This window comes from Nematolebias whitei, chromosome 10 (assembly GCF_014905685.2).
Source record: "Nematolebias whitei isolate Nwh7 chromosome 10, NemWhi1, whole genome shotgun sequence".
Taxonomy (NCBI): domain Eukaryota; kingdom Metazoa; phylum Chordata; class Actinopteri; order Cyprinodontiformes; family Rivulidae; genus Nematolebias; species Nematolebias whitei.
The window spans coordinates 45,674,857-45,687,815 of record NC_056507.1 but is presented as its reverse complement, the minus strand read 5'-3'; the positions used below and the strand labels follow the sequence as shown (position 1 = coordinate 45,687,815).

The window sequence follows — 12,959 nt, the reverse complement described above, 5'->3', positions numbered from 1 at the left end:
AAAAAAACGAAGTCCAGATGACATGATTCAACCTTTTTTGTTGTTATATACCTGGATGACTGAGAAAACAAACTTTGTATTATGAAAATAGTTCCAAGCGGAGTTCACGTCATCGGTTAACAGAATACGATGCCAGTCAAAGTGAGACAGATCCCAGAGGAATGACTGTTCACAAAAACGTTTCAGATCCCTTTTTTTAATTAATCTGGCCTTAGAAGGTAGATGTTTAATGTCTCTCAGAGTCGCTGTCACACAATGATCACTCAAAATATTGGCGAATACACCTGTACCAGGGAATTTGTGAGGCATATGTTAGAAACAGGTCTAAGATGGAGGACTTTTCAGGACGGTTTTTGTTTAATCTAGTCTGAGAGTTGATCAATTGGGTAAGATTGAGAGACAGGCAACATTCCTTGAATTTATCACGGGGGGGTCGACTTACCCCAGTCAATGTTGAAATCTCCTGCCAAAAAGATCTCTTTGAATTTTAAATTACCAAGGAATTCCATCAGGGAGGACAAAGCCTCAAGTGTTGCTGAAGGTGGACAATAACAACAGACTACAGATAAAATCTGGCCTCCATTCAAAGTGATGTTTAAAGCTAAGGCATCAATTTGGTATTGAATTGTTTTAGAAGACACAAGACTAGAAACCAGAGAATCTCTGATATAAACAGCGACTCCCCGCCCCCTTTTTGACGATCATAGCGGTAGATGTTAAATCCATTGATTGCCAGGTCATTATTCATTACAGATTTGTTGAGCCAGGTTTCAGAGATCAACATTACATCTGCCCCAGAAGAACTCAACACAGATATGGCAAGACAAGCACATTAAAGAGTAATTTAATGACATTAAAATAGCAAGCGGAGGTTTCTGTATGATTCATTTTAATAGTACAAGCATAAATGTAAGTTTATCTAAAATAACAGACTATTTAAAACAGTTGAACATAAGTTTTAGTATAATAGCTGTTTCAGAGACCTGGTTAAATGATGGAAATATAAATAACTTTCAAATAAAAGGATATGGGATATATTATATGAATTAAAGTAATAAAAAAGGTGGGGGAGTTGCTTTATATTACCACTAGATCGCATGTGTAAAACTCAAGGCCCATGGGCCAAATCTGACCCGCCATAACGATTTCTGTGGCTCTCAACACCCTAGAGGGCCACAGAAACTAAACTTCAAGATAACAGTTGAACAAGGATACAAGGATTTTTATAGTCATTCACATCACATATGGCACATGAGGTGGAACGAAACTATATACACAGGGTCCCAGTTACATCCAACAAAAATACAAATTGCAAAGAAAAACATAAGTAAGATCTGAGTCATGAACTAAGAATACACTACATTCACTAAACTAAGAATATACTAAGCACTAATGGTACAAAAACAATGCGCCAAAACAACAGCAGCATGAACATGAGTCTATGTGAGCAGATGAGGATTAATGAACACAGCAACATGAAGTCAACCGCAGCATGAGATCAGCATCATGGATAGTCAGCAGCACATATCAACAACCAAGTGGCGTTACAGTGATTTTCACAGTTTATTTATTTATTTATTTTTCCACAGTAATTTTCACAGTGATTTTTCCCGGTTAGGGATTCATGAGTCTAACAGCCTCAGGGTAGAAGCTGTTCTTCAGCCTGGTGGTTCTACACTTAATGCTCCTCAACCTCCTTCCTGAGGGGAGCGGGGCAAAAAGTGTGTGTGCTGGGTGAGTGGGGTCATTCATGATGCAAGTGGCCCTCTTCCTGCATCTGGAGGTGTAGATGTCTGTGATAGTGGGGAGACTGACTCTAACATCTTCTGGGCAGCCTTCACCACTCTGCAAAGCTTTTCTTTCTGCAGCTGTTCAGCCTCCATGCCACACCTTGATGCTGGAGCATATGATGCTTTCCACTGCACACCTGTAGAAGGAGGTGAGGACTGAGCTTCCCAGACCAGCTCGTCTCAGCCGCCTGAGGAAGTAGAGTCTCTGATGAGCTTTCTTGATCAGGCTGGTGGTGTTGTTGCTCCAGCTGAGGTCGTCATTCAGGTGTACACCCAAGTACTTGTAGCTGGAGACCACTTCCACTGCAGATCCTCATGTTCAGGGGGGTGTAGGTGTGTTTTTTCCTTCTGAAGTCCACAGTCATCTCCTTTATCTTCTTCACGTTGATATGAAGGTTAGTTTCTTTGCACCAGCTCTCCATATGCGTAATGCACACGATCCATAGTTTTAAAACTCCTACAGCTGTGTTATTGATTTGGACCGATCTTAATTACCTGATAAAGGTAGTTTAAATGCTGCTGTTATCGATGTTTGCACCAAGTTGCTATTCTGTAGAATGCGTTCGCATTCGGATGATGTCGTTTCAAGTGCGTTAACAAGTTAGACGTGTTACTGCTGCAGATCCAATCTTCTTGAAACAACGTCGACACACAGCTTTGGATTTGCACTTGTCTTTCCCCATCGTGAGTTTTAACAAGAAAGCCATAATGTTCCCAAACAGGAGACCACAACAAGATCAAAGGGTCTCCTGCTAGCAGTGGTGGGATGAAACGAAGCACAAGTACTTCGTTACTGTACTTAAGTACATTTTTCATGTATCTGTACTTTACTTAAGTAGAGTTAAACGTGGGTACTTTTGACTTTCACTCCACTACATTTTACATTATATGTACTTTCTACTACACTACATTTCTATAATGCATTGAGTTACAAGTTACGTTCACGTTGCGTTTTTTTTTTTCAAATTCGTTCTGTTAGTTTGAAAGTAACCAATGGCAACAGGGGAGTTGATTCACTGAATCACTGCAAAGTGGGCAGGTAATGTTAGACCCATCTTCAAGAAGAACTGGACCAATGACGTATATTCTAGTATATACATCATTGAGCTGGGTGCACCCACAGCACCACTAACACATCCAAAATGGATTCCACCGTGGAGTCAGCCAGAAGATGCGTGCCACCCATGGCCTTATGGAAAGACTTTTGAAAGACTATTGAAAGACTGTTCAGTAGAGCAGGACAGATTCTCTCTCCCAAAAGTGATATACTGCACTACAAAAACTTTGAAAACCAACTTCTTTTGAACTTGAACAAGAAATTCTTGCTGCGATATTAAAATGTCAGTTCATGATGGGACAGGAGACAAGAGATGTCTCCAACTGGCTCGACACCCGGTCCAAGTTTTGAAAATGGTGTCAGGAAGTTAAAATATTGTTCACTGTTGACCCGTTACAAGATTGACTAGAGAGTATTTTAATTAGAGTTGATGACAAACTGGAGTTGAAATGATCAATAGGTGTGTCAATGCCTCTTCTTTTCAGGCAGACAACTTTTACTTAAACATGTTTACTACAGTTAAAATGACACATTGGTTTTGCTTTGTGTTAAATAAAAAATTCAAAGGTATAATCATTCTTCTTTCTTACTAATGGCATTTAACTCTGCATCTCACCTTTGAAATTCTGACGCACAGAATCACAAGTCCAAGTGTGAACGGTGTCACAGAGTAAACACAATAAAACGTTGGTTACGTACTGTAACCCCAGATTCTATGAGTATAGGCGTAGCCCTTTAAGAGCTGTCGCTGGTGGGTTTATCCCATTATGTAAAGCATCGCACTGAAAAAATTTAGTCCACGCCCACCTGTTGTGTGGGCCCCACCCGGTCTGTATAAGTTACATTAAGAGCGGGTAATCGGCTCCCAAATAGCTTTTTTTCTTCGGACATTTAGGAGCCAGTGAGGCCCGATGCTTAAAGGGCTACACCTATACTCATAGAATCTGGGGTTACAGTACGTAACCAACGTTCTATTTCGTATAGGCTTAGCCCTTTAAGAGCTATCGCTGGTGGGTTAAAGGCGAAGCAAGATGTAGTCTTCGCCTCAATGGGTCCATTCGAACACCATATGAAGCGGCCGCTTGCCCAAAAAACATCTAGTCACTCAGCTCTCCATGTGCGTAAATACGCATTGCATAATTATGCGCACCATGCACATACGCGCACTGCGTAGTTACGCGTTCCGACTGCATGAACGCCCCTGAAAGGTTTCCAACGGGAAAGAGGAGAGGCTGAAAAGGCCGTGAACAGAGCAGATCCACGGCTCTTCAATATGAACAGATTAATAATAAGTGAACTGATTATTAATCAAATAAACTGATTGATGACAGAAGTCATGAACTGATTAATAACCATAGAACAAGAACAACAGTCATAACCTGTGACTGATGACAACATCTCACACTGTATTGCATGCAGTCAGATGCGAGTTAAAACGAGATTCCATGAAACAATAATATTCATTCTGTTAAGGCACTAAGGACATAATGTGTCGTGGAACAAGCCAACATGTCACGTAAATAGAAGCGAATAACTGAACAGGGTGTTGACCACGCGGCCGCAGTGCAAATATCCTGCATTGACATACCATTATGCAAAGCAGTTGAAGATGCGATACCTCTGGTCGAATGCGCCCTGAGGTTGTCAGGAGGCTCCAAATCTGAGGCTCTGTAGGCTTCAGAAATGGCTTCACACAGCCAGTGTGACAGGCGCTGGGTGGATAACGGGCGACCTGCAGATGCGTCTCTAAGTGCACAAACAAATGTTGAGTCTGACGCAGTGCCGCCGTGTGTGCTACGTAACACGTCAACACATGCACAGGGCAGAGAAGATGGAAATATGCTTCTTCTGATTTATGGGGAGGAGGGAAAAATCCCTCCAACGATATCACTCTTGATTTAAATGAGCTTGTGATGTTTTAGGCATAAACGCTGGGTTAAGCCTCAGACCAGCTGAGCTGCCGTCAGCCTGAGTTCTGAGACATGATGGAGCGACAGACAGGGCAGATAAATCACTCACCCTCTTAGCGGTTGTTAAAGCAAACAGCAGGGCTGTTTTAAGAGACAAGAATTTAATCAGAGCCTGATCTAGTGGCTCGAGTGGAGCTTTGATCAGGGCTCTCAGAACCAGCGTTAAAACTCAGTGTGGAAAAAGTGTGCGTGATACAGGCCTGCACCTCTGCACACCTTTTAAAAAGTGCTTCATCAGCGGATGATAAAAGACTGTTCTGTCCCCGAAACCTTCGTAACAATAAGAGATGGCTGCAGCATACGTTTTAATCGTGCTGAACGCCAGATTTCAGTCCATCAGCTGCTGTAGAAAGGACAGCACGCCACATAGTGGACATGAGGTGGCCTCTACACCTTTCTCCATACACCAGCGCTGAAAAAGCTGTCCACTTTGATGTGTACAGCGCTGTGGTGGAGGCAGCACGTGAAACCTGGATCGTGCGCACCACATCTTGAGAGAGACCCATCCTCTCTAAAACGGATCCGCTCAGCGGCCAGACCCAAAGGTGTTGACCTATTTCTGGGTAAATCCAGATCGTTCCTCCCACCTGGAGGAGAGCATCCTCCCTCCAAGGCAGTTTCCACGGGTGCCCCGATAACACGCTTTGTAGAATTGGGAACCACGGGGCATTCACACGCTCGGGAGCCACCAGGAGGTCTGTCAGTCCCTCCTCCCTAACTCGGTTCAGAAACCGTGATATCAGAGGGAGTGGAGAAATGCGTAAAGAAGCATTTTGGGCCACGGGCTGTGAGCAAACGCGTCCACCCCTAGCGGTGGTTCGTCCCGTGGGCTCAGTGAGAACCATAGTTGACACTGAGCGTTCTCTTGTGTCAAACAAGTCCATGGCTGCTTTGCTTGGCTGCTTTGCTAAATTTCTGCCATGTCTGAGCCATCAGCTCGGGATGGATGCTCCAGTCCCCGTGACGCGGACCACCCCTGGACATCACATCCGCCCTTTTGTTCAGAACACTGGGGGTGTACACTGCTCTAATGGAGAGCAGATTTTGGTGTGCCCAACACAGCAGCCGTCCCGCAATGTGTAACATTTAGGCTGAGCGCACAACCCCCCTGCCGGTTTATGTATGCTGCAGTCACTTGTAAATGAATCCTAGAGGCTCAATGGGATTACCTGTCTAAAAAAAGGTTGAATGAACTTGTTGTCTGTGTGAATCAACACATGTTGATTCCGTAGCAGAGGCAAAGTGTTGAATCACATTCAAAACCGTGCAACACTCAAAAACATTTATATGAGCTGTTGTGTGGGGTGGCCACAGCGCCCCCACAGCTCGAGACATGCATGTGCCTCCCCAGCCTGACAGGGACACGTCTGTGAAGACTGACACGTGTGACATAGGTCTGCTGATGGGGACTCCCTCTGACAGAACAAGAGGGTTTCCCAGTGTCTCGGGTCAATTCTCATGGAGGGGGGCACAGCGATCAACCATCCCTTCTGCTTCACCAGGTCCACCTGCAAACGAGCGAACCACCTCTGGAGGCGTCGCACCGTGTGAGCAGACGACATGTCCCTAATAACTTCATGACAGAAAACAGCTGTTATCACTCTGCCGGCTTCACGTGGAGGAGTTGGTCCTTTAGAGCTTCGGTTCATGTCTGAGATAAATGAGCCCTCGTAGTGACCGTGTTTAGCTTCACTCCCAGATAACCAATCGTCTGGGCCGGGTGAACTGAGCTCTTCCCCCCGTTATGGTGAAGCCTAGATTTTGCAGGTGTGACGTCAGCGCCTGAGTTGCACTGCTGCCACCTGTCTGGAAAACGGGTCAGCAGCAACAGATCGTCCAGATAAAACAGAATTCTCATCCCTGCTCTGTGTAGCGGCTGCAGAGCCGACTCGACGCATTTTGAATGAAATGTTGTCTAACAGTTGTAAATTGACAAATCCAAGATGGGTTTCATCCCTCCGGTCCGTTTTGGGACCAGGAAGTGACGAGAGTAGAACCCTGTGTTTTTCTCTCTTCCTAGAACCCTGGAAATTACATTTTTTATCAGAATTTCTTGAACTTCTGCGTGGAGGAACAAGATCTGTTCTGGAGATGACAGAAATGTCTCTAAAGTTCCTCCAAACGGGGGGGGGGGGTGTTGAGCTACAAACTGCAGCATGTATCCCCTGCTGATAAGACGGTTCATCCATCTGTCTAGAGCGCACGCTCGCTGCCACTCCGCGTAACGTTCGAGAAGTGGGCAGGCTTTTATGCTGCGTCATGTTTTTTACGGACGCCCATCACCACCGTCATGTGCTGCGGAGGTGTACTCCGAGCCACCCAAGGAGGTTTCCTCGGAGGGGCCCTGAAGGTGCTTCTATGCTGCGCTAAGGCTGCGGGCTCACATCCGTGCTGATGTGAGCTGGCGTGCGCTGAGGGGAGGCATGCGTGCCCCTGGGCATGCGGAGCCGTGTGGGTGAGGGCTGCCGCGGGGGTGCGCATTTGTCACCGCTGTGGTCAGAGGAGGCAGCGCACAGCTTGGGCTGAGAGCGCGGTTTCCCACTGGACTCGGGTCTGCTGAAAACATTCACTTTGGCTGCTGTGTCACTCACACGCGCATTCTGTGTGTTTTCTCAGGCTGCGGTGATTTAAAACCCTGTTTGGAGGACATTGGCTTGCTTTGTGTGGGGTATGTGTGAGGAGAAGCCGCTGTGAGATCATACGAACTGACAGTCAGGCTGAAATCAGACACTTTAATTCCTGAATAATGTTTACGTTTTATTTCAAAACTCAAACCATCATTATGCACACACACATCCTCCGTAATGAGTCATTTTTTAATCTTCTCCCCCATGAGCCCTGCAGCTTGTTTCAGGGCAGCACCTGTTTGCGGTCTCTGGGGAAATGCAGCACCGCTGGTTGCCGAGATGAGGAGGGCTATACTCTGACGGGAGGGGCTGGCGGTGGAGCGTAGCGATAAGACGCTGCTGCAGCTGTGGCGCATCTCTGCTGCCTCTAGTCACAGCACTCTCTCCAGCGGGCGGGGGGGGGGGGGGGGGGGGGGGGCGAGAGGAGGCGTGTGGCTTGATCAGATGGCGCACAGTCTCCGACATCTCCTCCGACTTCTTCTATTTTTCGAGCATGGCCTTGAAATTGGCTCCGAACAGCACACCCGTCGTGATGGGGCCTTTCAGCGAGTTCATCTGCAGCTTCTCCGACAGGGAGAGGGAGTGACAAAGCCAGGTGGACTTCTGAACCATTGTCATCCAGGCTGCGATGCGAGACAGGCAGACAGTAGACGAGGCGCACAGGTTGAGGGTGACGTCAGACGCCTTGCTGAGGGAGCTCTTTGTCTCCTGAGGCAGATCTGTTCCCTCCAGCCTCTGAAATGCTATACGTCAGAGGCGCAACGTTATTGTTTGCTGCGGCCACCTGGAACACATACTGGTGAGCTCGGTTGGAGAGCGATGCCACCGTCTGGTCATGCTTCCCCGGAGGTACAGGATGCTGTTCTAACCTGTACATCTTTGCTCCAAGAGCCTCCGCCAGGCTTAGCTCCAGGGGGGCACCGAGGGAAATTCCGCTCAGTAAAACCACTCCACTCTGGTGATGGGTGTGAATGTGGAAACCAGCGCTCTCAGTCTACCAGGTCCGGCTGTAGCCTCGGTCCAGTAGGACGTCACTGCTGGGAAAACGAGGCCGGATGGGGTCAGGATGGCGAGCCGGGGTGGAGGCAAAAAACCTTCCCGCTAGATCATCCGATCTGGGTGGGGGGAGGAGAGGGACGGGAAAAAAAAGTCCCTTCATGTCAGCCGCCTCCTGGATTATGCCGGGCAGCTCCGAGAGGAGGGCACCGACAGCTGGGAGCGGTGTGGTCGCCGATGCGAAAAGGCCCGGGGGGGGGGAGCATCTGCTCAGCCCCCCTTGTTCCGACACTACGCTCTCCAGGAGGGAGTGAGCAGCAGGGGCTGCTGCTGACATCGCCTGTCCCGGAGGAACCATCCAATTCGCCCCGAGAGTCAGCGTTAAAAAGAAAAAAGGGTCAATGGCGTCGTACAGTAGGTAGCGACCAGCCACGGAAAAATATTCGTCGGTGCTTACCTTTAAGCAAGGCTGCTCGTCTGCTTCTCCTCGGAGAGGAAGAACTCACCGGGACGGCAGGAGGTTGGCATGGCGGGGACCCAGGCAGCCTTAGCAAGGTTGTGCCGGTCAAGCTGGACAACTTTCCTTATTCATTCTTCTGACAGTGCTATTAGCTTGCTGAAGAAAAAATGGGAGCCGATTACCCGCTCTTAACGTAATTTATACGGACCGGGTGGGGCCCAAACAACAGGTGGGCGTGGACTAAATTTTTTCAGTGCGATGCTTTGCATGATGAGATAAACCCACCAGCAACAGCTCTTAAAGGGCAAAGCCTATATGAAATAGAACATGTATTATCTGTAGCATTGTTCATTAAAATGACTCAACACTATTAATGTACTACAGAAAATATACATACGGTAGGCACACTTAATAATATTGTAGACCATTAGGTAATACATTCAGCAAGTTTTTTTTTTTTTTTTTTACTTGTAATACTTTAAATATTTTTAAAAGCAAGTACCTATTTACTTTTCCTTAAGTAAAAACGTTAATGTGGCACTTCTACTTTTACTATACATTTTTGTCTGTTTATTTGTACTTTTACTTAAGTACTATGTTTGAGTACTTTCTCTACCACTGCCTGCTAGGCTGCTAATGCTACGTGTGCTGCAAGACTATAGAGCTGGGCTGAAACACGCTTAGGAACTTTAGTTCCGTGGTGCATAATCTCTCACTAATAGAATTTAATGAGAGAAAAAATAACCGAAACGGTACGCACGTGGACCGAACTGAAAATGCTTTACCGAAACAGTTCAATACACCACACCCACATGTACTGTTACACCACTAGTATTTAGGAGCCTGGCCATGAATAGCCTTGAAAATTGTTCTCTATTAATCCTCAATGGAGAAATGAATTTTCTGCATTTTTCCCATTGCACATGTGAGCAATAAGGTACCCGGGGAGCAGCTGGGGGGTTAAGGGCCTTGCTCATGGGTCCAGAGTGTGTCAAATGAGGGTGGAGGCAGGTGTGGGTGTTTCACCTTTTCCACCTACAATTTGATGTGGTTGGTCAGGTGTTGAATCGGGGAGTTGATCTGTTACCCTCCAATCAGGCCCACCCTCTCTAGCCTGTGCGCCAACGCTCCCTCCTTAATTAATTAATCCTTACGTTTTACATTTATTCAATCACACTTACACATCACATTTATTCACTTTAAATAGGTCTTTTTCAAAAAGGTCATGAATAAAAATCTTGTTAATTGTCAGATTATTTTTGGTTAAAGCTAGAGAAAGCTGCTGCAGAGAACCAAAGAACTGCATGCGGCCCCAAACGTTGGAGACCTCTGGTCTAGGTCAACACAACAGATCTGATGAATCCATGACAGGCATCTGAAGCACGTGCAAATTAAAAATGAACAACTCTTCCTTTGTAAGCACTGAGCTGAAAGACGGTTTAAAATGAGAAAGAATCTTTTTCTAAAGTGAGTGTGCTGTGAGACAGTGAGCTCTGACCCTGTTCAGGAAGTCTTGGATTATTTGATCGTGGTTGTCAGCCTGGACGTTGATGTGATGGTGCCCGATGGCAGCGATGAGCTCCGTCTCCTGCTCCAGCAGGAAGCAGAGAGCTGCTTTCCGCTGAGCTCCTTGCAGGCTTGAATTGATTTGCTGCTCTTCCTCTCTTCTCCACTCTGAAACACAAGAATAGTAAAAATACATTTGTATTTACCTTGTCATCACAACTGACAGGACACACTATCAGTTATTTGTGTTAACAAGCAATGGAACAGACTTCTAAAAAAGTGCTTGAATATTTACAGTGGTGTTTGAAAGTTTGTAAAGCCTTTATAATTGTCTATATTTCTGCATAAATATGACCTAAAACATCATCAGATTTGCACACAAAGAGAACCCAGTTAAACAAATGAGACAAAAATATTATACTTGGTCATTTATTTATTGAGGAAAATGATCCAATATTACATATTTGTGAGTGGTAAAAGTATGTGAACCTCTGCTTTCAGTATCTGGTTTGCGCCCTCGTGCAGCAATAACTGTACCTAAATGTTTCTGGTAACTGTTGATCAGTATTGCACACCTGCTTGGAGGAATTTTAGCCCATTCCTCCATACAGAACAGCTTAATATCTGGATGTTGATGGGTTTCCTCACACCATGCTGCTTATCACATTATGCTTATCATGCTGCTGTGTTCATTTGTACTCATCTGCTCACACAGACTCATGATCATGCTGCTGTTCAGCGTATTGTTTTTGTACTATCAATGCTTAGTGTATTTTTAGTTAAATGTTTTTCTTAATTAATATCTTATATCTTTTTCCTGTTTTTCTTTTACATTTTATACATTTGTTGGATATAACTGGGATACTGTGTACATAATTTTGTTCCACCACATGTGGTGTATAAGACAAATATAGAAACTCTGACTCTGATTAAATGCTCAAGTCAGGTCCTTCCCCAACACCTGGATTAGATTAAAGTCAGGACATTGACTTGGCCATTCCAAAACAAGAACTTTATTCTTCTTGAACAATTCTTTGGTAGAACCACTTGTGAATCACAAGTAAAGCGGTTCATAAATCACATGTTGTGATTTATGAACCGCTTTACTTGTGAATCACAAGTAAAGCGGTTCATAAATCACAACATGTGATTTATGAACTGGTTTGAGTTGAGTTCACTTACAGACATTCTTACAGTGTCAGCAACAGTAGTAGATGATAAAAGATAGCATTTTAGCAATATTATTATTTTAATGTTTAGTGGTTTGATGTTAAATAAGCAAGTTTTTTTAGTTAACAAAGCTAAATGTTGTTAAGCTGTGCCTACCAAATACATACACACATACACACATATATTTTCAAGTGATGTGCATTTCAGGTGAGGTATGAAGTCAGTTCTCATGACCTAAATAAGGTTGAGAGCAACATAAACCACAGGTCCCTGAGTATGTGTTCTGGAAAAGCAAGAACGTTTATTTACTGAAACAAATCTATAACAGTATGTAACAGTGTGTGAAGTCTTTCTAATATACTATGTGTTAAGAGTGTGAAACCCTATGATCCATCCATCCATCCATCCATCCATTTTCTTCCGCTTATCCGGGGTCGGGTCGTGGAGGTAGCAGCCTAAGTAGGGAGGCCCAGACTTCCCTCTCCCCAGCCACTTGGGCCAGCTCTTCCGCGGGAATCCCGAGACGTTCCCAGGCCAGCCGAGAAACATAGTCCCTCCAGCGTGTCCTGGGTCTTCCTCTGGGCCTCCTTCCGGTGGGACGTGTCCGGAACACCTCACCAGGGAGGCGTCCAGAAGGCATCCTAAACAGATGCCCGAGCCACCTCAACTGGCTCCTCTCGACGTGGAGAAGCAGCGGCTCTACTCCGAGTCCCTCCCGGATGATCGAGCTTCTCACCCTGTCTCTAAGGGAGAGCCCAGACACCCTGCGGAGAAAACTCATTTCGGCCGCTTGTATCCGAGATCTCATTCTTTCGGTCACAACCCAAAGCTCGTGACCATAGATGAGGGTGGGAACGTAGATCGATCGGTAAATTGAGAGCTTCGCCTTTTGACTCAGCTCTCTCTTCACCACGACAGACCTGTACAGCGCCCGCTTCACTGCAGACGCTGCACCTATCCTCCTATCGATCTCACGCTCCATTTTTCCCTCATTCGTGAACAAGACCCCAAGATACTTGAACTCCTCCACTTGGGGTAGGACCTCCTCCCTGACCCGGAGAGGGCACTCTACCCTTTTCCGGCTCAAGACCATGGCCTCGGATTAGGAGGGACTGATCTTCATCCCGGCCGCATCGCATTCGGCTGCGAACCGCTCCAGCGAAAGCTGTAGATCACGATCTGATGAAGCCAATAAGACCACATCATCTGCAAAAAGCAGAGATGCAATCCTAAGGCCACCAAAACGGATCCCCTCAACACCTTGGCTGCGCCTAAAAATTCTGTCCATAAAAGTTATGAACAGAATCGGTGACAAAGGGCAACCTTGACGGAGTCCAACTCTCACCGGGAACAAGCCCGACACTGCCGGCAATGCGGACCAGG

General features: G+C 46.0%; 1 protein-coding gene across 1 annotated transcript in view; it reads right to left on the bottom strand.

The window, feature by feature from the left end:
- Window positions 1-10,652, bottom strand: part of iqub (IQ motif and ubiquitin domain containing) — an 85,439-nt gene extending 74,787 nt beyond the window's left edge. The window contains exon 1 of the mRNA XM_037683756.1: window positions 10,399-10,652. Within this exon, the coding sequence (XP_037539684.1) occupies window positions 10,399-10,602 (204 nt within the window). The 5' untranslated portion in view covers window positions 10,603-10,652. The remainder of the gene's footprint in view (window positions 1-10,398) is intronic.
- Window positions 10,653-12,959: the final 2,307 nt, after the last annotated feature.